Source organism: Bombina bombina, chromosome 4 (assembly GCF_027579735.1).
Source record: "Bombina bombina isolate aBomBom1 chromosome 4, aBomBom1.pri, whole genome shotgun sequence".
NCBI classification, from domain to species: Eukaryota; Metazoa; Chordata; class Amphibia; order Anura; family Bombinatoridae; genus Bombina; species Bombina bombina.
In genome coordinates this window covers 872,289,353-872,314,843 of record NC_069502.1, presented here as the reverse complement: position 1 = coordinate 872,314,843, position 25,491 = coordinate 872,289,353, and the positions used below count along the sequence as shown (strand labels likewise).

General features: G+C 40.3%; 1 protein-coding gene across 1 annotated transcript in view; it reads right to left on the bottom strand.

The window, feature by feature from the left end:
- Positions 1 to 12,843: 12,843 nt before the first annotated feature.
- The window catches only part of LOC128657376 (zinc finger protein 547-like), a 243,522-nt gene continuing 230,874 nt past the window's right edge, over positions 12,844 to 25,491 (bottom strand). The window contains exon 11 of the mRNA XM_053711704.1: positions 12,844 to 13,588. Coding sequence (XP_053567679.1) covers positions 12,897 to 13,588 — 692 coding nt within the window. The 3' untranslated portion in view covers positions 12,844 to 12,896. The remainder of the gene's footprint in view (positions 13,589 to 25,491) is intronic.

The window sequence follows — 25,491 nt, the reverse complement described above, 5'->3', positions numbered from 1 at the left end:
GGCGCCACATAGCTTTATCTTGTATTGTTACAAATGATTGTAGATACACTAATATTATCAACTCACTCAAGTGTGATGGCACCAAAGTGTAGATGGCACACAGTACACGGGCACCACATAACGTAATCTTGTATTTATACAGATAAATATGACTGCACAAATATTGTTCACTCAAAAGTCTGTTTCACACCAAGGATGAAATTATGCAAATCGAACAGGTTGGCAATCGCATTCCCCAGCTGACAATCTGGATTTCACAGCTCCACCACATGATAGGGGATTTGCCATGGCAATTAAAGTGAAAAAAGATTTAAAAAAACATTCACACAAATTGTTATCATGTGTCAGCCAAAATAAAATAAAAAAAAGATAGCTTTCTCTTGTAAGGTGTATCCAATCCACGGGTTCATCCATTACTTGTGGGATATTCTCCTTCCCAACAGGAAGTTGCAAGAGGACACCCACAGCAGAGCTGTCTATATAGCTCATCCCCTAACTGCCACCCCCAGTCATTCTCTTGCAACTCTCGACAAGATAGGAAGGTGACTTAGTGTAGTTTTTACCTTCAATCAAGAGTTTGTTATTTTTAAACGGTACCGGCGTCGTACTGTTTTAATCCCAGGCAGAAATTAGACGAAGAATCTGCCTGGAGGTTGATGATCTTAGCGGTTTGTAACTAAGGTCCATTGCTGTTCTCACGCATAACTGAAGAGTATGGGAAAGACTTCAGTTGGGGGAACGGTTTGCAGATTACCTGCTTTGAGGTATGTTCAGTATATTTATTTCTAGAGAAATGATAAGATCTAGAAAATGCTGACAGAGCCTTGTATAATTGAGGTAAGCCTGATGCAGTGATTTAACAACGACTGGGATCATGCTTACAAATAAGGGTAATATTCATGTTAAAACTCATATTTCTTAGTGACAAAACGTTTACATGTTATATAGAAAGAACGTTTTTTCTCTGAGGGTGATAAATTGTTTTTTGGGGCCTAGTTTCCACATGGCTAGTCAGATACTCCTAGGAGTATTTTCTTAAGGCCCTCTGACATCGAGTGCATGGTGGGAGGGGCCTATTTTCGCGCTCTAGATGCACAGTTCTTATTCAGACTGAGACATCCAGCTTCCCTAAAGGAGTCCTCTGGCATCTGAGGACCACTATAGAGGGCTTATTTCTTCCCTAAATCGTATTTGAGGGCAGGTAGGAGCCACAGCAGAGCTGTGGCAAGGTGTTTAACTGTTTATTAACGTTTTTTAACGTTTTTCAAATCCGGTTTGGGGTCTAAAGGGTTAATCATCCATTTGCAAGTGGGTGCAATGCTGCTTTAGTCCCTTATACACACTGTAAAAATTTCGAAGAGTTTACTACTTTTTAACACTGTTTTGCAGTTTATGTGATAGTTTTTTTCTCTTAAAGGCACAGTACCGTTTTTGTTTAATTGCTGTTTCACATTTATTAAAGTGTTTTCCAAGCTTGCTGGTCTCATTACTAGTCTGTTTAAACATGTCTGACATAGAGGAAACTCCTTGTTCAATATGTTTAGAAGCCATTGTGGAACCCCCTCTTAGTATGTGTACCAAATGTACTGAAATTTCTATAAATTATAAAGACCATATTATGGCATTTAAAGATTTATCACCAGAGGTTTCTCAGACTGACAAAAGGGAGGTTATGCCATCTAGCTCTCCCCATGTGTCAGAACCTATAACTCCCGCTAAAGTGACGCCAAGTACATCTAGCGCGTCCAATGCGTTTACCTTACAAGACATGGTGGCAGTTATGAATGCTACCCTCACAGAGGTATTGCCCAAACTGCCAGGGTTACAAGGAAAGCGAGACAGCTCTGGGGCTAGAACAAATACAGAGATTTCTGACGCTTTAGTAGTTATGTCCGATATACCCTCACAATGCTCCGAAGCCGCGGCAAGGGAGTTGCTATCTGAGGGTGAGATTTCAGATTCAGGGAAGACGTTACTTCAGTCCGATTCTGAAATGACAGCCTTTAAATTTAAGCTTGAACACCTCCGTTTATTGCTCAGAGAGGTTTTAGCGACTGGATGACTGTGACCCCATTGTAGTTCCAGAGAAATTGTGTAAAATGGACAAATACTTTGCAGTGCCTGTTTACACTAATGTCTTTCCAGTCCCTAAGAGGTTCTCGGAAATTATTACTAAGGAATGGGATAGACCAGGTGTTCCGTTCTCTCCCCCTCCTGCTTTTAAAAAGATGTTTCCCATAGATGCCGCTATACGGGACTCGTGGCAGACGGTCCCTAAGGTGGAGGGGGCTGTTTCTACCCTAGCTAAGCGTACAACTATCCCCGTCGGGGGAAGTTGTGCTTTCTTAGATCCTATGGATAAAAAATTGGAGGGTCTCCTTAAGAAAATTTTTATCCATCAAGGTTTTATTCTCCAGCCTCTTCCATGCAGTGCCCCAGTTACTGCTGCAGCGGCTTTTTGGTTCGAGTCTCTTGAGGAGGCTCTACAGGTGGAGACCCCGTTAGATGATATTTTAGACAGGATTAAAGCTCTCAAGTTAGCTAATTCCTTTATTTCTGACGCCGTTTTTCATCTAACCAAACTAACGGCTAAGAATTCAGGTTTTGCCATTCTGGCGCGCAGAGCGCTATGGCTTAAGTCCTGGTCAGCAGACGTTACTTCAAAGTCTAAGCTTCTTAACATCCCCTTCAAAGGACAGACCCTATCCGGGCCGGCCTGAAGGAGATCATTTCTGATATTACTGGAGGTAAGGTCACACCCTTCCTCAGGATAGGTCCAATAAATTAAGGACCAAACAGAATAATTTTCGTTCATTTCGAAACTTCAAGAGTGGCGCAGCTTCAGCTTCCTCTAATGTAAAACAAGAGGGAAATTTCGCCCAGTCCAAACCAGTCTGGAGACCAAACCAGGCTTGGAACAAGGGGAAGCAGGCCAAAAAACCTGCTGCCGCCTCTAAGACAGCATGAAGGAGTAGCCCCCGATCCGGGACCGGATCTAGTAGGGGGCAGACTTTCTCTCTTCGCCCAGGCTTGGGCAAGAGACGTCCAGGAGCCCTGGGCATTAGAGATTGTTTCCCAGGGATATCTTCTGGACTTCAAAGCTTCATCTCCAAAGGGGAGATTTCATCTCTCACAATTATCTGTAAACCAGATAAAGATAGAGGCATTCTTACGTTGTGTTCAAGACCTACTGGTTATGGGAGTGATCCACCCAGTTCCAAGGGAGGAACAGGGGCAGGGCTTCTATTCAAATCTGTTTATAGTTCCCAAAAAAGAGGGAACTTTCAGACCAATCTTGGATCTCAAGATCCTAAACAAATTTCTCAGGGTCCCATCCTTCAAGATGGAGACTATCCAAACCATCCTTCCTATGATCCAGGAGGGTCAATATATGACTACCGTGGACTTAAAGGATGCTTATCTCCACATTCCAATTCACAGTGATCATCATCAGTTCCTCAGGTTCGCCTTCTTAGACAGGCATTACCAGTTTGTGGCTCTTCCCTTCGGGTTAGCCACGGCACCAAGAATCTTTAGGAAGGTTCTAGGGTCCCTACTGGCGGTTCTAAGGCCACGGGGCATAGCTTACCTAGATGACATTCTGATACAGGCGTCGACTTTTCAAATCGCCAAGTCCCATACGGACATTGTTCTGGCCTTTCTGAGGTCTCACGGGTGGAAGGTGAACGTAGAAAAGAGTTCTCTTTCCCCTCTCACAAGAGTTTCCTTCCTAGGAACACTGATAGATTCAGTAGAAATGAAAATTTTTCTGACAGAGGTCAGATTATCAAAGCTTCTAACTTCCTGCCGTGCTCTTCATTCCACTTCTCGGCCGTCAGTGGCTCAGTGTATGGAAGTAATCGGCCAAATGGTAGCGGCAATGGACATAGCTCAGTTTGCCCGCCTACATCTCAGACCACTGCAACTTTGCATGCTCAATCAGTGGAATGGGGACTACACAGATTTGTCCCCTCCGCTAAATCTGGATCAAGAGACCAGGGATTCTCTTCTCTGGTGGTTATCTCAGGTCCATCTGTCCAGGGGAATGAATTTCCGCAGGCCAGAGTGGACTATAGTGACGACAGATGCCAGCCTTCTGGGCTGGGGCGCAGTCTGGAACTCCCTGAAGGCTCAGGATTCGTGAACTCAGGAGGAAGCCCTCCTTCCGATAAACATTCTGGAACTGAGAGCGATATTCAATGCTCTTCAGGCTTGGCCTCAACTAGCTGCGGTCAGGTTCATCAGATTTCAGTCGGACAATATCACGACTGTAGCCTATATCAACCATCAGGGGGGAACAAGAAGCCCCCTGGCAATGTTGGAGGTTTCAAAGATAATTCTATGGGCAGAGGTTCACTCTTGCCATCTCTCAGTTATCCATATCCCAGGAGTAGAGAACTGGGAGGCGGATTTTCTAAGTCGGCAGACTTTTCATCCGGGGGAGTGGGAGCTCCATCCGGAGGTATTTGCCCAGCTGATTCAACTATGGGGCAAACCAGAACTGGATCTGATGGCATCTCGTCAGAACGCCAAGCTTCCTTGTTACGGGTCCAGGTCAAGGGATCCCCAGGCAGTGCTGATAGATGCTCTAGCAGTGCCCTGGTCCTTCAGTCTGGCTTATGTGTTATGTGTTCCCACCATTTCCTCTCCTCCCTCGTCTGATTGCCAAGATCAAGCAGGAGAGAGCTTCAGTGATTTTGATAGCTCCTGCGTGGCCACGCAGGACTTGGTATGCAGATCTGGTGGACATGTCATCCTTTTCACCATGGACTCTGCCGCTGAGGCAGGACCTTCTACTGCAAGGTCCATTCAAACATCCAAATCTAATTTCTCTGTGGCTGACTGCTTGGAGATTGAACGATTGATTTTATCAAAACGTGGTTTCTCCGAGCCGGTCATTGATACCTTAATTCAGGCTCGAAATCCTGTCACCAGCTAGTTACCACCCTAGAAGCAGCCTCTTTTTGCTCAATATGTGCCTTTCACAGAGAAGAACTTTCCTGTAGCATATCAGTCTGATCCTGACTTCACAGTACAGTCCAGCCCCGAAATACCAGGCAATCCCTCTCTGAACAAGAGAAACGGTAAAACCCCAGACGTACGTTTCGGCCTATTGTGGGCCTCGTCAGTGAGGTGCAGCCATATCCCTCTAGGCACACTGAGCAACGGGTCCACGTCTGGATTCCCGCATCACACTTAAGGAGACTTCCCAAAGTGTCATAATTTGCATAAATAAAAAGAGAGAAGCGCTCAACCTGGGAACGAACAATAGCGTAATAGCTTGTTCTATGGCTAGTTACCACCCTAGAAGCAGCCTCTTTTTGCTCAATTTGTGCCTTTCAAAGAGAACTTTCCTGTAGCAAATCAGTCTGATCCTGACTTCACAGTACAGTCCAGCCCCGAAATACCAGGCAATCCCTCTCTGAACAAGAGAAACAGCAAAACCCCAGACGTACGTTTTGGCCTATTGTGGGCCTCGTCAGTGAGGTGCAGCCATATCCCTCTAGGCACACTGAGCAACGGGTCCACGTCTGGATTCCCGCATCACACTTAGGGAGACTTCCCAAAGTGTCATAATTTGCATAAATAAAAAGAGAGAAGCACTCAACCTGGGAACGAACAATAGCGAAATAGCTTGTTCTATGGCTAGTTACCACCCTAGAAGCAGCCTCTTTTTGCTCAATATGTGCCTTTCACAGAGAAGAACTTTCCTGTAGCATATCAGTCTGATCCTGACAATCTAGTATAAATTAAACTTTCATTATTCAGATAGGACTTTTAATTTTAATCAACTTTCCAATTTACTTTTATCATCAAATTTGCTTTTTTCTCTTGGTATTCTTAGTTTAAACTAAACATAGGTAGGCTCATATGCTAATTTCTAAGCCTTTGAGGGCTGCCTCTTATCACATGCTTTATAAATCTCTTTTCAACACAAAGAGACAGAAAGTACACGTGGGCCATATAGATAACACTGTGTTCAGGCACAGGGGGTTATTTAAGATCTAGCACAATGCAATGCTAAATTTAAGACAATAGATAATAAACAGTCACAGTCATGTGATCAGGGGGCTGGAAGAAGGTTCCTAGATACAAGGTAATCACAGAGGTAAAAAGTATATTAATATAACTGTGTTGGTTATGCAAAACTGGGGAACGGGTAATAAAGGGATTATCTATCTTTTAAAACAATAACAATTCTATGGTAGACTGTCCCTTTAAGTAAAGTTCAGTTGTGCCTAAACTGCCTCCACTCAGCCAGAACTCACTCCAGTGTGATCCTGTCCCACTGTAAAGTGTCTGAGGCCCACCTCTCTGGTGTGCCTATGTGTCTTCACTTAAGTCTCAACTAACAACCATAATTAAACATGCTAAAATACTTCAGATGAAAGAATGATAAACTCAGTTCTGCCCAGAGTGCCTCCACCCAGGCAAAAGTGTCTGAGACCCTTTCAGGTGTGCCTGTTTTCTCACTTAAATCTCACCTACGATTTTTAAATACACTAAAATACTTCACAGAAATGAAAAGTAAACTAATTTGTGCCATGAGTGCCTCCACCCAGTCAGAACTCACTCCAGTGCGGCCGTGTCCCTCCTTACAGTGTCTGAGAACCTCTCTGGTGTGCCTGTTTCTTTACTTAAGTCTCACTGACCTATAATAATTAAATATGTTAAAATACTGCATAGGAATTAACAGTAAATTCAGTAATACTTAAAGTGCCCACACCCAGCCAAAACTCACTCAAGTGTGCCTGTGTCCCGCCATACAGTGTGTGTGAGACACTTAAGTCTATTTTACTAATAATAATTAAATACGCTAAAATACTTCATAGCAATAAATGATAAACTCAGTTGTACCCAGACAAAACTCACTCCAGTGAGCTCTGGTCCTGCGGTACAGTGTCTGAGACCCTCTTAGGTGTGCCTATGTTTCCTTACTTTAATTATTGTAGGTAAAATAGACTTAAGTAAGGAAACCTAGGCACACTTAAGAGGGTCTTAGACACTGTAACGCAGGACCAGAGCTCACTGGAGTGAGTTTTGTCTAGGTACAACTGAGTTTATCATTTATTCCTATGAAGTATTTAAGCGTATTTAATTATTGTAGGTAAAAAAAACTTAATACGCTAAAATACTGCATGAGACCCTCTCTGGTGTGCCTGTCTCTTCACTTAAGTTTCACTGAACTACAAATAATTAAATATGCTAAAAACTGCATAGGAATCAACTGTAAATTCAGCAGTACTTAAAAGTGCCCACACAGTGCCTGAGACCCTCTAAGGTGTGCCTATATTTTCTTACTTAAGTCTATTTTAGTCCAATATTTAAATATTTCATAGGAATGAATGTTAAATTAATTCTTAGAGTGCCTCCACCTAGTCAAAACTCACTCCTGTATGCCCATGTCTTTCCATACATTGTCTGAAACCCTTTCTGCTGTGTCTGTTTCTTCACTTAAGTCTCACTGACCTACATTATTTAAATACATTAAAATACTTCATAGGATTGAGTGGTAAACTCAGTTGTGCCTAGAGTGCCCACACCCAGTCAGAATTCACTCCAGTGTGCCCATGTTCCTCCAGAGAAGGTCTCAGACACGGAGACCTTCTCTGGGCACTCTAATCACAACTGCATTTATCCTTCAAACAAATGAAATATTTTAGCGTATTTAATTATGGTAGGTCAGTGAGACATGAGTGAGGAAACCTAGACAAACCAGGAGGGACTCAGACACTGTATGGAGGGACATGGGCCCACTGGAGCGAGTTATTAATGGGTAAAGTATTTAATTATTGTGGGTGAGACTTAAGTGAGGACACATAGGCACACCTGACAAGATCTCAGACACTGTATGGAGGGACACGGGCACATTGGAGTGAATTCTAACTGGGTGGAGGCACTCCTGGCACAGCCTAGTTTACCATTCAATTCTATTAAATATTTTAGCTTATTTAATTATTGTAGGTGAGATATAAGTGAGGAAACAAAGTCAAACCAGGAGGGTCTCAGACACTGTACAACAGGACACGGGCACACAGGAGTGAATTCTGACTGGGTGAAGCTACTCCAGGACTATCAAGTATTCATTTATTGTATAAAGTATTTAATTATTGTGGGTAAGTGAGACTTAAGTGAGGAAACAAAGGCAAACCAGGAGGGTCTAAGACACTGTACAACGGGACATGGGCACACAGGAGTGAATTCTGACTGGGTGAAGCCACTCCAGGACTATCAAGTATTCATTTATTGTATAAAGTATTTAATTATTGTGGGTCAGTGAGATTTAATTGAGGAAACATAGGTACACTTGACAAGATCTCAGACACTGTGCGGAGGGACATAGGCACACTGGAGTGAGTTCTGTCTGGGTGGAGGCACTCCAAGCACAAATGAGTTTACCATTTATTCCTATTAAGTATTTTAGAGTATTTAATTATTTTAGTTCAGTGAGGACACATAGGCACAGCTATGTGTGTCTAAAATCTTCTCTGTTGTGTCCGTTTCTTCACTTAAATGTTATTAACAATAATTAAATAAGCTAAATTACTTCATAGGAATAAATTATCAACTCAGTTGTACCTAGAGCGCCTCCACCCAGACAAAACTCCCTCCAGTGAGCTCTTGTCCCGCCATATGGTGTCTAAGGTCCTTGTGGTTTGCCTACGTTTCCTCACTTAAAGGGACACTGTACCCAAAAATTTTCTTTCGTGATTCAGATTGAGCATGAAATTTTAAGCAACTTTCTAATTTACTCCTATTATCAAATGTTCTTCATTCTCTTGGAATCTTTATTTGAAATGCAAGAATGTAAGTTTAGATGCAGGCCCATTTTTGGTGAACAACCTGGGTTGTCCTTGCTGATTGGTGGAAAAATTCATCCACTAATAAAAAAGTGCTGTCCAGAGTACTGAAACAAAAAAAAAGCTTAGATGCCTTCTTTTTCAAATAATGATAGCAAGAGAAGGAAGAAAAATTGATAATAGGAGTAAATTAGAAAGTTACTTAAAATAGCATGCTCTTTCTGAATTACAAAAGAAAAATGTTGGTTTCAGTGTCCCTTTAAGTATTACTGACCTAAAATAATTAAATACACTAAAATACTTCGTAGGATTGAATGGTAAACTCATCTGTGCCAGGAGTGACTCCACCCAATCAGAATTCACTCCAGTATGTCCGTGTCCCTCCATACAGTGTCTGAGATGCTCTCTGGTGTGTCTGTTTCTTCACTTAAATCTCACTTGAATACAATAATTAAATACGCAAATATACTTCATAGGATTGAGTGGTAAACTCAATTGTGCCTAGAGTGACCACACCCAGTCAGAATTCACTCCAGTGTGCCCATGTTCCTCCAGAGAAGGTCTCAGACATGGAGACCTTCTCTGGGCACTCTAATCACAACTGCATTTATCCTTCAAACAAATGAAATATTTTCGCCGTACAGTGTCTAAGACCCTCCTGGTTTGCCTATGTTTCCTCACTTAAGTCTCACTGACCTTCAATAATTAAATACACTAAAATACTTCATAGGATTGAATAATAAATACAGTTGTGTCTGGAGTGCTTCCACCCAGTCAGAATTCACTCCAGTATGCCCGTGTCCCGCCATATAGTGTCTGAGACCCTCTCAGGTATGCCTATGTTTTCTCAATTAATTCTAACTGACCTACAATAATTAAATACGCTAAAATGCTTAATAGGGTTGAAGGGTAAAATCAGTTGTACCTAGAGTGCCTCCACCTAGTCAAAACTCATTCCAGTGAACTCTGGTCCCGCCGTACAGTGTCTGAGACCCTCTCTGGTGTGCCTGTTTCTTCACTTAAGTCTCACTGACCTACAATAATTAAATACGCTAAAATACTGCATAGGAATACATGATCAACCTAGAGTGCCACCATCCAGGCAAAGTTAACTCCAGTGAGCTTTTGTCCCACAGTAAAGTGCCTGAGACCCTCTCAGGTGTGCCTATATTTCCTCACTCAGTCTATTTTACCTACAATAATTAAATACTCTAAAATATGTCATAGGATTGAATTGTAAACTCAGTTGTACCTAGAGTGCCTCCACCCAGACAAAGCTAACTCCAGTGAGCTCTTGTCCCAGTGTAAAGTGCCTGAGACCCTCTCTGGCGTGCCTGTTTACTCAGTTAAGTCTATTTTGCCTACAATAATTAAATACACTAAAATACTTAATAGGATTGAAGGGTAAATTCAGTAGCACTTAGAGTGCCTCCACCTAGTCAGAGCTCACTCTAGTGTGACCTCGTCTATCTCAGTACTCTAACCATGCTGCCAATTATCCTTTCCCCACATCGACTCCCTTGTACATAACTCCATCCTATTATGAATCTCATCTTTTGCAACCAGTCATTCAGCTTCCTCTACATTCTGTAGTTCCCAATTTACCCCTTTCCATAGTCCAATGTGACGATGCACATGCACAATTTTTCGTTGTGCGTAGGCGTTGGAACCTTAAATTAATATGACTCAGCGGAACCAAATCAAATTAACTGTTTTATGTGATTCAATTCTAAAGAACCAAATAACGAAAAAACTGCACATGTGAATCAACTAGCTATACAGGATAGGGTTAAAACACGTTAGAGATTGTAAGGTAAATGGTTATATGGCAAAGGTGATTCTAATGTTTACAGGGTTGAAGGTGTAAAGTGATGTCTGAGGGCAAGCTGAATCTGAGCAGAAGGAGGAAGGAGATATGTTTTATGATAGGTAAGAATGGGGAGGGGGTTGGAGATACATTTTTACATTGAAAGGGTTATGGTGGGGACTTAACAGTAGGAACATATACGGTGACTGCACAGAATAGGATTCAATTGGAGACGAGACAGGAGAAATATGATTAGTAATTTGCTGTAAGGAAATGGTTAATGTATGGTATAAAGTGATAGTGAGGGGTAAGGGATGAAAGAGAGGTTAATATATTTATGGGGAGACTAATATTAGTATTGCAAGGGTTATTTGGAAAATGGGGTTAATAGTTAATAAATGATGGCATTGCAAGGGTTAATAGGAAAAGAGATTACATTCAGTATCTCACTACCTTAAGCTAAATCTCTCCAAAACTGAGCTCCTTATTTCCCCCACTTCTTCAAAAATCTCCACCCCCAACTTCTCTATAACTGTTGATAACTCCATCATTACCCCTACCCCACATGCTCCATGTCTTGGAGTCACACTTGACTCAGATCTTTCTTTCCCTCCTCACATTCAGTCCTTGGCTAAAGCCTGCCGCCTTTAAAAAAACATCTCTAAAATTAGACATTTCCTTTCACAAGACACAACTAAGATTCTAATCCACCCTCTCATCCTTTCCCGCCTCAATTGCTGCAACTCCATCCTCTTTGGTCTGCCTAGCTCCTTTACAAACCATAAAGAATGCCTCGGCCAGGCTTATCTTCCTTACACGTCGCTCTTCATCTGCTGCACCTCTCTGCCAATCCCTTCACTGGCTTCCTCCAGGCTTAAACACAAAATTCTCACTCCGACATACAAAGCCCTCAACAGCACTGCTCCCCCCTACATCTCAGACCTTGTCTCCAGATACTCTCCATCCCGACCCCTTCGCTCTGCCCACAATCTCCTCCTTTCCTCCTCTCTTGTTATCTCCTCACATTCCCTTTTACAAGACTTCTCTAGACTGGCTGCCATCTTGTGGAACTCTTCCCTCCACAAGACTCTCCCCTAGTTTTGAAAGCTTCAAGCGCTTCCTAAAGACTATACTATTCAGGGATGCATACAACCTACACTAACCTTTCCTAACTCCACTGCTATCCCCTTGAACCCCTTAGCATGTAAGACTATGAGCCCAGCTGTTTGTAGATCACCCACATAAGAGCCGATTACAACAGTGCAACTCTCGGCAGGGACCTCTACCCATTTGACCCCCTATAAATGTTACCTTGTATACTGCCTATTTTTATAGTGTTGCGGAATCTGCTCTACAAATACCTGATAATAATAATAGTATGTCAATATGTGCACTAAGGACAGTGCAGTTTTCATTTTAGAAGCCGTCTGTGCAGTTTCTTCAAGATGCAACATTGTATTAAACATTGTATAGAAAACATCAACAATGGCTGGGAATTTGAAACACCTGTTTCTCCCATAGAGAATAAAATACTATAAATTAAGAGATTACCGAAAAATGTATAATGTTTTTTAGTAAAAAAAAAAAAGTACTGTATATGGAAACATTTGTATCCACTATAAATGACAAGTTCCAATACACAATAAAAAAATTAATATGAATGTAAATGTGTGTGTGTGTATATATATATATATATATATATATGTAATACTCATTACAGTTCATCATCTGACATCTCAACATTGCTTCAGCTTCAGAAAACAATCTGTAGTGCTATAGATATATATATATATATAATATGACACACTTTATATGAATTTACTTTTTTGTAAACTACTGATCAAAGTTAATATTATTGCCTTATGCATGCTCTGCTCAAGAGTATTATATTGCATATTAATATGATTAAAATATTATTCCATGTTTAAAATCCCATTACTTTCCCAGGAGGGTATTGTTTGTTGCCAAGAGGCTTGCTCATTTCCATGGGGATGATCTCACATGCTTTGTGAAAACGTCTGTTGTGCTTAGAAGGAAGCAGTGCACATTATTTATTGTGCACTGCTTCAGTCAGGTGTCATGTGACTCTGTCCCCTACCATGTACGTGTACGAGTCCATTCTGCTGAAGCTATGGTCTTGATAGCACCTTCCATATATAGAAATACAAAGGGCAGAGTTTGCTGCAAACAAAACTTTGCCTGAATTAAAAGGATTAATGGGGCTTAAAACAGAAACCGTTTTGCAGGTAAGCTTTGGCTGCATTATATATTTAGAAACTTAAGTTAGTTCATACTGTTTTATGTCCCTTTAAAAAGTTTTTTTCTCTTGTATGAAATTTCAGATGTGTAATAAGATGTGATCTCCGAGTAAACTCTTTTCCACATTCAGAACATAAAAATGCCTGTCTTGTATGAATTTCCTGATGTTTTGTAAGATGTGATTTCCTATAAAAACATTTCCCACATTCAGAACATGAAAATTCTCTCTCTCCTTTATGAATTTTCTGATGTCCAATAAGATGCGTTTTCAGAGTAAACAATTTTCCACATTCAGAACATGAAAATGCCTTTTCTCCAGTATGAATCTTCTGATGTCTAGTAAGATGCGATTTCTGAATAAAACATTTCCCACACTCAGAACATGAAAATGCTTTCTCTCCTGTATGACTTTTCTGATGTCTAATAAATTCCCATTTCTGGGCAAAACATTTTTCACATTCAGAACATGAAAATGGTTTCTCTCCTGTATGGACTTTCTGACGACTAGTAAGATTTGATTTCTGGGTAAAACATTTTCCCCATTTAGAACCTGAAAATGTTTTCTCTCCTGTATGAACTTTCTGATGACTAATAAGATGCGATTTTTTGGTAAAACATTTCCCACACTTAGAACATAAATTCCTGTGGCTTCTTTGAGAAAGACTGTAAGAAGTATCTGCATTCTGATCATGGCTAGCACAATTACTGTCTGTGAATCCACCTGTTGAAAATAAATAGAACAGGGATAATGTTATTTATTAATTACATAATTATTTTATCTTGTGAATTAACGTCTACTACAAGACTAGGAGACATGTTATGATCCCTAAACATTTTCTCAGCCATAATGCTTAAAGAACCACTAAATACAGCTGAATTGAATAATTGACAAAAACACTATCAAAACACAATGCAATAACACTTACTTTAAATTTGAAATGAGCAGTAGAATATTTTCTGAAAAATTTCAGTTAGTCCAATTTTCATTCCCCCTGTATCATATGACAGCTACCAGCCAATCAGAAAATGCATATACGTATTTACTGTGCACTTTTGCACATGCTCAGTAGGAGCTAGAGACTCAGATATATATGTGCACATTTTGATAATGGAAAGTTGTTTTAAACTGCATGCTTTAACTAAATCATGAAACATTTAATTTTGATGTTAGTGTCCTTTGAAGGGAAGTTTACTGGACACTGGGGACTATTTTCAAGGACTCTTGGCACCCCATATTTGTAAATCACTAAAATAAATAGAAATTAATGCTGTCATACTTTTGTCTTTCTTTTTTTTTTTTTTATAATTTTTATTGAGGATTGAAAATTACATGTATAAACATTATGCGGATCCAAATATACAGAAATCAAACCATAAAAAGGCATGACAAGGGGGGGCGGAGATTGGAGCCGAACAGAGAGGACGTGCAGAGTGAGAGCTCTGCTTATAACTGAGTATTTTTAGGCTAAAAAGTGTATAATTTTATGGGAAACTACCTGCACATCATTGGGGAGAGTTGCTAGGTGCCCCCAGAGCACATAGAGTTCCCGATTTTTGCAAAATAACCTTGAGCTCCGCTAGGCCGCATCAGAGTACCGGAGCTGAGCCTAAGAAACACTGTGGCTGCGGCCTAGATCGGAAGTTGCGAGTGGCAGTGACTGGACCCTCAAAGGCAGCAAACATCAGACTGGCTGCGTTGAAGTGCCTAACACTGGCCATATCACAGAGCCCACAGTAAAGCATCAGGCGACTGTGCAACAACCACTAGTAACTATAACTTCAGAGCCCTAGTAGTGTTGGGAACACAGGAGCATCCGCAGAAACACTCAGGTCAGTTCTGGAGCACCTTACTGAGCACTGCATGCCCTCGGAGTATGCTGGGGCGGACTTAGCGGTCGCCATCTTGTAATACTATACGGTCAACCAGCTGCAATAAAAATTTGATGATGGAAAAGGGCATCCCCACCACAGTACAAGCTTTGTTTGATGAATATGAGCTACAGATTCTCCGCAGATTTGACGATCTGATAGAAAGGATTGAAAAAGAGAGATCCACAAAGAAGCACACTGACATGGCTGAGGAAGCAGTGGCGGTTTCTGGTATACAGCTTAACGTTGTGCAGCTCAATGTGGGAGATGATTTTACAGTGCCTGTTTCTCTCAAGATAGAGACAATTCTAACTGATGTTGTGAAAGATACTTCTAGCAGAGAGAGGGGGCCCCCTGTCCGGCTGGACCGTGACTCACAGACATCGGTGAGGGGTACATGTGTGATCAGAGAGCTCTTACCCAATAGATTAGAGTCAGCAGGAGCTATCGCTATTTTGACCTGGAGAGGCCTTCCCATTACTCTGGAGATTGCTGGGATTCTCTGGAACATTAATGAGCCACTAAATGGGGACACCACTGACACGAGAGCTGGAGTGGGATAAGAACACTGACTTGTATCATGGTGCCGGAGTTGTTTTTGATGTTTGGTGCCCACCTAAACTGTGACTTTGCCATATTTTTATTTTTACTTGGTCTGTTTGCTATGACGATACTAGGGAGGTATCTGATGTTCTTCCTAGCCCAAGTTAACATTTCTACATTGCCATGTATGATTAACCTAGAGCTCTTGTCTGAAATGTATATTTTCTCCTAAGCTGTCAATATGCCTCTATGTCTTAAGATTTTATTTGCTTAGTATAGGAATTCTAAGTTTAAAACTTTGCTGTGTCTTGTTAGTAACTGCAAGTAATCTTTAATTTTTAAATTGCACCTGTTTCTATAATGCTTGCCGTACGGTATCAATCGGCTGCTGCTATAATGCAATGCTTATGAATATTGCTATTACTAGCTAGTGAAAAAAAAGCTGACAAATGAGTACTTTGAATTGGGTCACTGCAGTTTCAGACCAGTCTGTAACTGTCAATAGGTTAATTTGGTTAAACTGTTAAATTTTATCATATGAATAGACATATGCCAGACTTAGCGCCCTCGGAGTCCTTATTTTGTAAATTTCTGGGGCTCCTTTCCACACACAATAATGTAGGTTTTTTGAGGAGGAGAGTACCTACATCAGGTGTATATATTCAGTTATATTATATTTCAATGTCTCATAGATAGGTAACATGTGCTGCTTTTCACATATATTTGTTGATCCTTGAATGCACTCTTACTAGCAATAATAAAACAATAAAACAGTGGCAGGTTGATGTAAGGTGAGACCGAGGATTTCTCACCTTATTTATTATCTGCACCTCTAAAACACATACCCAAGAAGTATCCTGCGTGCTTATTGGCACTTAAGAGCGGATACTATACCCTCAAGAACACGGCATCTGAAAACTCTAAGCCGTCCACCAAAGGACCAATCAAATTGCGCATTGTGGACAGCGCCTATAAGAGTGACGTCACTCCGCCACGGCGGTAACTTCATCTAACGGAACTAACCGGTCTGAATTGTTTGGGGGTAAGCAAAAGATCTTCTCTCTTATTAACTGTGTATCCGGATAACTGGTCCCTCTAACTTGGACAGAAAGCCTCTTAATTGACTGTTTATATTTTCAAGAGATTTTTTGTGGTGGCAACCTATATTGTATACGGAGACGTCCGTTTTTTCATCTTGTGATTTTATTCATTGTATTGTATTACTACTTGTTTGCACTTTACGTATGATTAAATTTTAGGTAAAGCCTTACTAATCACTCATTTTTTATTATTACACATTCTTTATCTCATATAGAGTATGGTCAGTGTATAGACCATAATCGTCATTAAGTTTGTTTTTTCCCCTATTAATGTCAGTTTCACTATTGTGTTAATTTTAAAGATTCACATTGGATTTAAGGTATAATAAGATTCCTTACTTCTATAAACACTTTTATTCAAATATGTTGTAGGTTTATACTGCATTTAAGGCACACTGAGTTTTTTTGTAACTATCACATTTGAACAATTGTGCTTAGACACTTTTATAGGTTCATACTCCAATATATGAGTAATAATATTGATATTCACCTTTAGCTATAGCGCTCCTGCTCAACTCTATTGCATATGACCTCTGTTAAAACTTAATGGAAACTGCTAAAATAAAATTCTGGCAGAATAGACACCATGGAAACAGATCCCCTTATAGACGGAGTACCATTTATACTTATTCTGTTAATTATTTTTCCCTGTTTATAATGGGAATCTATTTATGAGCACGTGAAACACACTTTCGAATTTCATATTGTAGTTGGCATCTAGAGCCTGGATTCACTATTAAAATAAGGCAACTTACTTGCTGCAAATATTTATTTAAGACCCTATGGGTTGGTATATATCCCAGTCTGCAAGGAAGACATTTTTAAAAGGTGGTTGCAGAAAGAAACCATATACAGAAAACTCTATATGAAGAAATATCTAATGGGCACAACAATGCCTCCAAAGGGGAAAGCATTAGATAAAAGTTTTTAAAAACTCACCAGATAAAAACTTAGACATTGCACAAAATTTAAATAATTCCACCAAAGAAGGTGACATCCAACATCCTCGTTTTGCACAAATACTTGTAACCTTACTGTCCAAAATTGAGGGCCTACAAATTGGCCTGGACAGTTGCTGTGAAACAACTTAAGAAAAATGAAAATGGAACTGGAAAAGAGAGTCTCAAGGATAAAGAAAGCACAGAGATTGTATCGGAGCTTAGGGTGAAAAGTTTTATAAAACAAAATAAATTACTTAATCAACATTGTGAATTTAGAAAACAGATCCAGAAGAAATAATCTACAGTTCATTGGACTCCCAGAAACAGTGAAAATTGAGGAGCTACGTACATTAGCTGAGGCAGAGTTACCTAAACTGTTGAGGCTTACAGAAGACATGGGCCCCTTTTTGGTGGAATCAGCTCACAGAAAAGGTACAGTCCATACAGTGTTCAGATAGCCATATAAATCTTAGGCCTATAATGATTACATTTGTAAGCCAAAATGAAACTTTTGAGAGCATATCAAATTTTAGGATAATATATATTTTTCTGTATCAGGACTACTCAAAAGCACAGCCTTTTGTTTTTTTCCAAAAGGAATAACCAACAAATGAGATGTTTTAGGGAAATATGAAGAAATCTCACCACATCAAGTGTATGAAGGTATTGAAACCTTATAAGGATCATTAAATACACTAGAACTGCATAATTAACAAGTGCACAATAAAAAGGCAGTGTAATAACACACTGAATTTAAAATAAGCAGTAGATTTTTTTCTGACAAATGTATCCCCCCTCCCCCATTTGCTGCAGGCCTTCTGTATTGTGTGATAGTTATCAGCCAATCACAGACTTGTATACATATACTCTGTAAATGTGTGCACATGCTCAGTAGGTGCTGGTGCCTCAAAAAGTGTGCATATAAAAAAACCTGTGCAAAATATTATAATGGAAGTAAGCTGGAAAGTCTCATAAAATTACATGTTTTATCTGAATCATGAAAGTTTAATTTTGACTTTAGTGTCCGTTTAAAAGGTTCTTTGTTTGTACAAAAGGTGGGAAGGACAATCTCTTGATTCATGAGAAAGGCGGACACCAAGGCCTAGATTTAGAGTTCGGCGGTAGCCGTCAAAACCAGCGTTAGAGGCTCCTAACGCTGGTTTTGGCCGCCCGCTGGTATTTGGAGTCAGTGATTAAAGGGTCTAACGCTCACTTTTCAGCCGCGACTTTTCCATACCGCAGATCCCCCTACGCCATTTGCGTAGCCTATATTTTCAATGGGATCTTTTTAACGCCGGTATTTAGAGTCGTTTCTGCAGTGAGCGTTAGAGCTCTAACGACAAGATTCCAGCCGCCTGAAAATAGCAGGAGTTAAGAGCTTTCTGGCTAACGCCGGTTTATAAAGCTCTTAACTACTGTACCCTAAAGTACACTAACACCCATAAACTACCTATGTACCCCTAAACCGAGGTCCCCCCACATCGCCGCCACTCGATTAAAATTTTTAACCCCTAATCTGCCGACCGCCACCTACGTTATACTTATGTACCCCTAATCTGCTGCCCCTAACCCCGCCGACCCCTATATTATATTTATTAACCCCTAACTTGCCCCCCACAACGTCGCCGCCAGCTACTTAAAATAATTAACCCCTAATCTTCCGACCGCAAATCGCCGCAACCTACGTTATCCCTATGTACCCCTAATCTGCTGCCCCTAACATCGCCGACCCATATGTTATATTTATTAACCCCTAATCTGCCCCCCACAACGTCGCCGACACCTACCTACACTTATTAACCCCTAATCTGCCGAGCGGACCTGAGCGCTACTATAATAAATGTATTAACCCCTAATCCGCCTCACTAACCCTATAATAAATAGTATTAACCCCTAATCTGCCCTCCCTAACATCGCCGACACCTACCTTCAATTATTAACCCCTAATCTGCCGACCGGAGCTCACCGCTATTCTAATAAATGTATTAACCCCTAAAGCTAAGTCTAACCCTAACACTAACACCCCCCTAAGTTAAATATAATTTTTATCTAACGAAATAAATTAACTCTTATTAAATAAAATATTCCTATTTAAAGCTAAATACTTACCTGTAAAATAAATCCTAATATAGCTACAATATAAATTACATTTATATTATAGCTATTTTAGGATTAATATTTATTTTACAGGTAACTTTGTATTTATTTTAACCAGGTACAATAGCTATTAAATAGTTAAGAACTATTTAATAGTTACCTAGTTAAAATAATTACAAATTTACCTGTAAAATAAATCCTAACCTAAGATATAATTAAACCTAACACTACCCTATCAATAAAATAATTAAATAAACTACCTACAATTACCTACAATTAACCTAACACTACACTATCAATAAATTAATTAAACACAATTGCTACAAATAAATACAATTAAATAAACTATCTAAAGTACAAAAAATAAAAAAGAACTAAGTTACAGAAAATAAAAAAATATTTACAAACATAAGAAAAATATTACAACAATTTTAAACTAATTACACCTACTCTAAGCCCCCTAATAAAATAACAAAGACCCCCAAAATAAAAAATTCCCTACCCTATTCTAAAATACAAAAATTACAAGCTCTTTTACCTTACCAGCCCTGAACAGGGCCCTTTGCGGGGCATGCCCCAAGAAATTCAGCTCTTTTGCCTGTAAAAAAAAACATACAATACCCCCCCCCCCAACATTACAACCCACCACCCACATACCCCTAATCTAACCCAAACCCCCTTAAATAAACCTAACACTAATCCCCTGAAGATCTTCCTACCTTGTCTTCACCATACCAGGTTCACCGATCCGTCCTGGCTCCAAGATCTTCATCCAACCCAAGCGGGGGTTGGCGATCCATAATCCGGTGCTCCAAAGTCTTCCTCCTATCCGGCAAGAAGAGGACATCCGGACCGGCAAACATCTTCTCCAAGCGGCATCTTCTATGTTCTTCCATCCGATGACGACCGGCTCCATCTTGAAGACCTCCAGCGCGGATCCATCCTCTTCTTCCGACGACTAGACGACGAATGACGGTTCCTTTAAGGGACGTCATCCAAGATGGCGTCCCTCGAATTCCGATTGGCTGATAGGATTCTATCAGCCAATCGGAATTAAGGTAGGAATTTTCTGATTGGCTGATGGAATCAGCCAATCAGAATCAAGTTCAATCCGATTGGCTGATCCAATCAGCCAATCAGATTGAGCTCGCATTCTATTGGCTGTTCCGATCAGCCAATAGAATGCGAGTTCAATCTGATTGGCTGATTGGATCAGCCAATCGGATTGAACTTGAATCTATCAGCCAATCGGAATTCGAGGGACGCCATCTTGGATGACGTCCCTTAAAGGAACCGTCATTCGTCGTCTAGTCGTCGGAAGAAGAGGATGGATCCGCGCTGGAGGTCTTCAAGATGGAGCCGGTCGTCATCGGATGGAAGAACATAGAAGATGCCGCTTGGAGAAGATGTTTGCCGGTCCGGATGTCCTCTTCTTGCCGGATAGGAGGAAGACTTTGGAGCACCGGATTATGGATCGCCAACCCCCGCTTGGGTTGGATGAAGATCTTGGAGCCAGGACGGATCGGTGAACCTGGTATGGTGAAGACAAGGTAGGAAGATCTTCAGGGGATTAGTGTTAGGTTTATTTAAGGGGGTTTGGGTTAGATTAGGGGTATGTGGGTGGTGGGTTGTAATGTTGGGGGGGGGGTATTGTATGTTTTTTTTTACAGGCAAAAGAGCTGAAATTCTTGGGGCATGCCCCGCAAAGGGCCCTGTTCAGGGCTGGTAAGGTAAAAGAGCTTGTAATATTTGTATTTTAGAATAGGGTAGGGAATTTTTTATTTTGGGGGTCTTTGTTATTTTATTAGGGGGCTTAGAGTAGGTGTAATTAGTTTAAAATTGTTGTAATATTTTTCTTATGTTTGTAAATATTTTTTTATTTTCTGTAACTTAGTTCTTTTTTATTTTTTGTACTTTAGATAGTTTATTTAATTGTATTTATTTGTAGCAATTGTGTTTAATTAATTTATTGATAGTGTAGTGTTAGGTTAATTGTAGGTAATTGTAGGTAGTTTATTTAATTATTTTATTGATAGGGTAGTGTTAGGTTTAATTATATCTTAGGTTAGGATTTATTTTACAGGTAAATTTGTAATTATTTTAACTAGGTAACTATTAAATAGTTCTTAACTATTTAATAGCTATTGTACCTGGTTAAAATAAATACAAAGTTACCTGTAAAATAAATATTAATCCTAAAATAGCTATAATATAAATGTAATTTATATTGTAGCTATATTAGGATTTATTTTACAGGTAAGTATTTAGCTTTAAATAGGAATCTTTTATTTAATAAGAGTTAATTTATTTCGTTAGATAAAAATTATATTTAACTTAGGGGGGTGTTAGTGTTAGGGTTAGACTTAGCTTTAGGGGTTAATACATTTATTAGAATAGCGGTGAGCTCCGGTCGGCAGATTAGGGGTTAATAATTGAAGGTAGGTGTCGGCGATGTTAGGGAGGGCAGATTAGGGGTTAATACTATTTCTGATAGGGTTAGTGAGGCGGATTAGGGGTTAATACATTTATTATAGTAGCGCTCAGGTCCGCTCGGCAGATTAGGGGTTAATAAGTGTAGGTAGGTGTCGGCGACGTTGTGGGGGGCAGATTAGGGGTTAATAAATATAACATAGGGGTCGGCGATGTTAGGGCAGCAGATTAGGGGTACATAGGGATAACGTAGGTGGCGGCGGTTTACGGAGCGGCAGATTAGGGGTTAAAAGTGTAATGCAGGGGTCAGCGATAGCGGGGGCGGCAGATTAGGGGTTAATATGTGTAAGGTTAGGGGTGTTTAGACTCGGGGTACATGTTAGAGTGTTAGGTGCAGACGTAGGAAGTGTTTCCCCATAGGAAACAATGGGGCTGCGTTAGGAGCTGAACGCTGCTTTTTTGCAGGTGTTAGGTTTTTTTTCAGCTCAAACAGCCCCATTGTTTCCTATGGGAGAATCGTGCACGAGCACGTTTTTGAGGCCGGCCGCGTCCGTAAGCAACTCTGGTATCGAGAGTTGCATTTGCGGTAAAAATGCTCTACGCTCCTTTTTTGGAGCCTAACGCAGCATTTGTTTGAACTCTCGATACCAGAGTTAAATTTATGGTGCGGCCAGAAAAAAACCCGCGGAGCGTTAACAGCCCTTTTACCGCCGAACTCTAAATCTAGGCCCAAATTAGGAAGAAACTCTGGTACTGTACAAAGGACTACCTTGTCTTGGTGAAAAACTGTACAAAGCAAATCTGCTGAGAGAGCTTGAAGTTCAGAAACTTGTCTGGCCGAAGTGGCAGCAAGTAGACAAATGGTTTACAAAGTAAGGTACCAGAAGTTGACAGACTATGACAGGGAAAAAATAGCCATCAGTGTGCATAATAGTACTTTAAATCTAGTTATAGCAGAATCAACTTTAGAAAAATTCCCAAACTTGTTCAAAATATCATTAGGTAAAAGGCAAAACCTAGTTATTTTATCAGGCATTGCTAACTGACATTCAGGCTTAGGAATAGACCACTCTTTGGCCTTTTCCTTTCTAAGCAGGAAAGAAGAGGAAGAGGTGGAGAAACGCTCCATAACCGCAGAGTTCAGAAATCCCAAAACATAATGAGGAATAAAGCAAACGCTATATAAACGCATTCTCAATAAATAAAAGCACCCACATGCTGACCTCACTATAGTGCTCCTGCACAAGAAAGGGAGCCAAATACAAACGGCAGATAAAAGGATTAAAAGCACAGGGTAGGTCTTCAAATGCCTGGGGACATAGCAGAAGCAGAATCTTGCCGCTCTTAACAAGGAAAACTCTCTTCAAAGAAGCTCCAACTGCACAACCCAAAAAATCCAGTAAGGGAAGGAGCCAACTTTCTGCCCGTTCCTAGATAGAAAAATAGTAATGGGGGAGTTTGTTAAAGGTTAATTATATTTGGGTCTATGTGGGTAGGGCCTGTTTCTGTCCTTCCCCCTTCAGGGAAGAGGGTTCTTCATGTCAATGAGGATCCAAATAAGGGCCACTATAAACAGAGACAAGGTGGTAATGGCTCAGAGGGCTGTATCTAACAAGGTTTAATCACTAACTGGGAAGAAACAGTTAGCAAGGGTAGCCACAATAAACCAGACACAGGGACCAATCCGGGAAGCTGTGGACTACAGAGGAATCAGACAACGATCCTGACAGTAACTAATGAAGGCAGGGTACCTAACACTTAGAAGAGAGGGGGCATGTAAGGGACTGGAAATGTTTCCTGATTCCTGTACAAATAATTAATCAATTAAAATATTAGCAGATATTAACACTGGAATCTGTGTAAAGGAGGGCTTCCAAAATGATACATGATCTTAAAAATAAAACGTAACAAGAGAGGCTCAATTACCTAAATATGTATAGCTTAGAGGAGAGAAGGTAATTTTCAAGTATATTAAGGGAGCTTAGTAAAGCCGACGCTGTGAGTATTTTTCATAAAAACAAATATTTATGAACAAGAGGTCATGTTTTCAAGCTGAAAAGTTATAGATTTAGAAGTAATTTGAGGAAGCACTTCTTAACAGACAGGGTGATTGAAACATGGAATAAACTTCCACAAGAGGTGATAATGACAAACACTCTGCCCAAACCAGAATTTTCTGAACTTCCTTCATCGCCAAGGAAATATTGGTTTCCCCTGGTAATAGATATATGCCACAACTTTCACATTGTCTGACTGAAACTAAAGGAAGGATTCCTTAGTTTTCCTAAAAGTTGCTCGGAATTCCAAAATATTTATGGGCAACTTCACCTCCCAAGATGCCCAAACTTCCTGAGCAAGGCAAAAGCTCTATAGTGCAGCCCAGCCAGACAGATTTGCATCTATTCAAATTATAACCCACAGGGGACGAGCAAAGCTTGCTCCCTTAGAAATGCCCTGAGAAATTAGAGAGATTTCATTGCTAGAGAAGGGAAATAATTTGTGATAACTGGAAGTGGTTCCTGTTCCACTGCTTTAGCATGCAAAGCTGAAGAGGCCTCATATGAAGCCGAGCATAAGGGACTGCATCTGATGCTGCCACCGTCAAACCTATTACTTCCATGCAGGAAGCTACTGAAAGAAAATACTAAGCCTGAAGATTCAGACAAGCAGACAATAACTTTGACATCCTTGCCTCTGTTAAGGACAGTCTCATGGACAATTAATCTTTTTGAAATCCTAGGAAAGTTATCTTTGTTTGGGGAATTCAAATAAATTTGGCAAATTTATATTCCAATTATGAAGCTGAAGAAATAACAATAGTTGGTTGACATGAGAATAGATGTAGCTTGAATCAAGATATCATCCAAATAGGAGAAACCAGAAGTCCCCTGAGACCTTATGACTGAAATCAAGGCACCCCAAAGTTTTGTACAAATTTTCAGTGCAGTGGACAGACCGAATGGAATAGCCATAAACTGATAATGTTAGTCCAGAAAGGCAAACCTTAGAAACCGGTGATGATCCAAATGAAAAGGAACATGCAGGTAGGCATCCTTTAAATCTGTGGTTGACATATTATGACCTTGATGAATAAAAGGAAGGATTGTCCTGATGGTTTTCATCTTAAAAGCTGGAATCCTGACAAAGTTGTTCAAAATCTTTAAAATGTAGAACAGACTGAAAGGTTACCTCTTTCTTGGGAACTATAAAGAGAGTAGAGTAAAATCCCTTACCCTGTTCTAAAGGAGGAACTGGGACTATAACCCATATAGATTCTAGATCTGAAACACATTGAAGAAAAGCCTGAGCTTTTACTGAGTTCTTTGGCACCCTTGAAAGAAAAAATTTTGTCTCTGGAAGGCTTTGAATGAAGCCTATCAGATAGCCTTGAGAGTCAATTTTCAGAGCCCAAGGATCTGGAACTGAGCGAAACCATGCATCCTGAAAATGCATCATCCTGCTCCATACCAGAGAAACTAGACTGGGGGCCACACACATTCATGCTGATTTAGAAGTAGGGGTGGAACCCTTAGACTGCTTGAACTTATGGCAACTGGCACCAGGCCTCCAGGGCTTACAAGAGCCGCTTTGATTAAAGGAAGAGGTAGCAATCTTTTGATTCTTGATCTGACTAAAGGAACTAA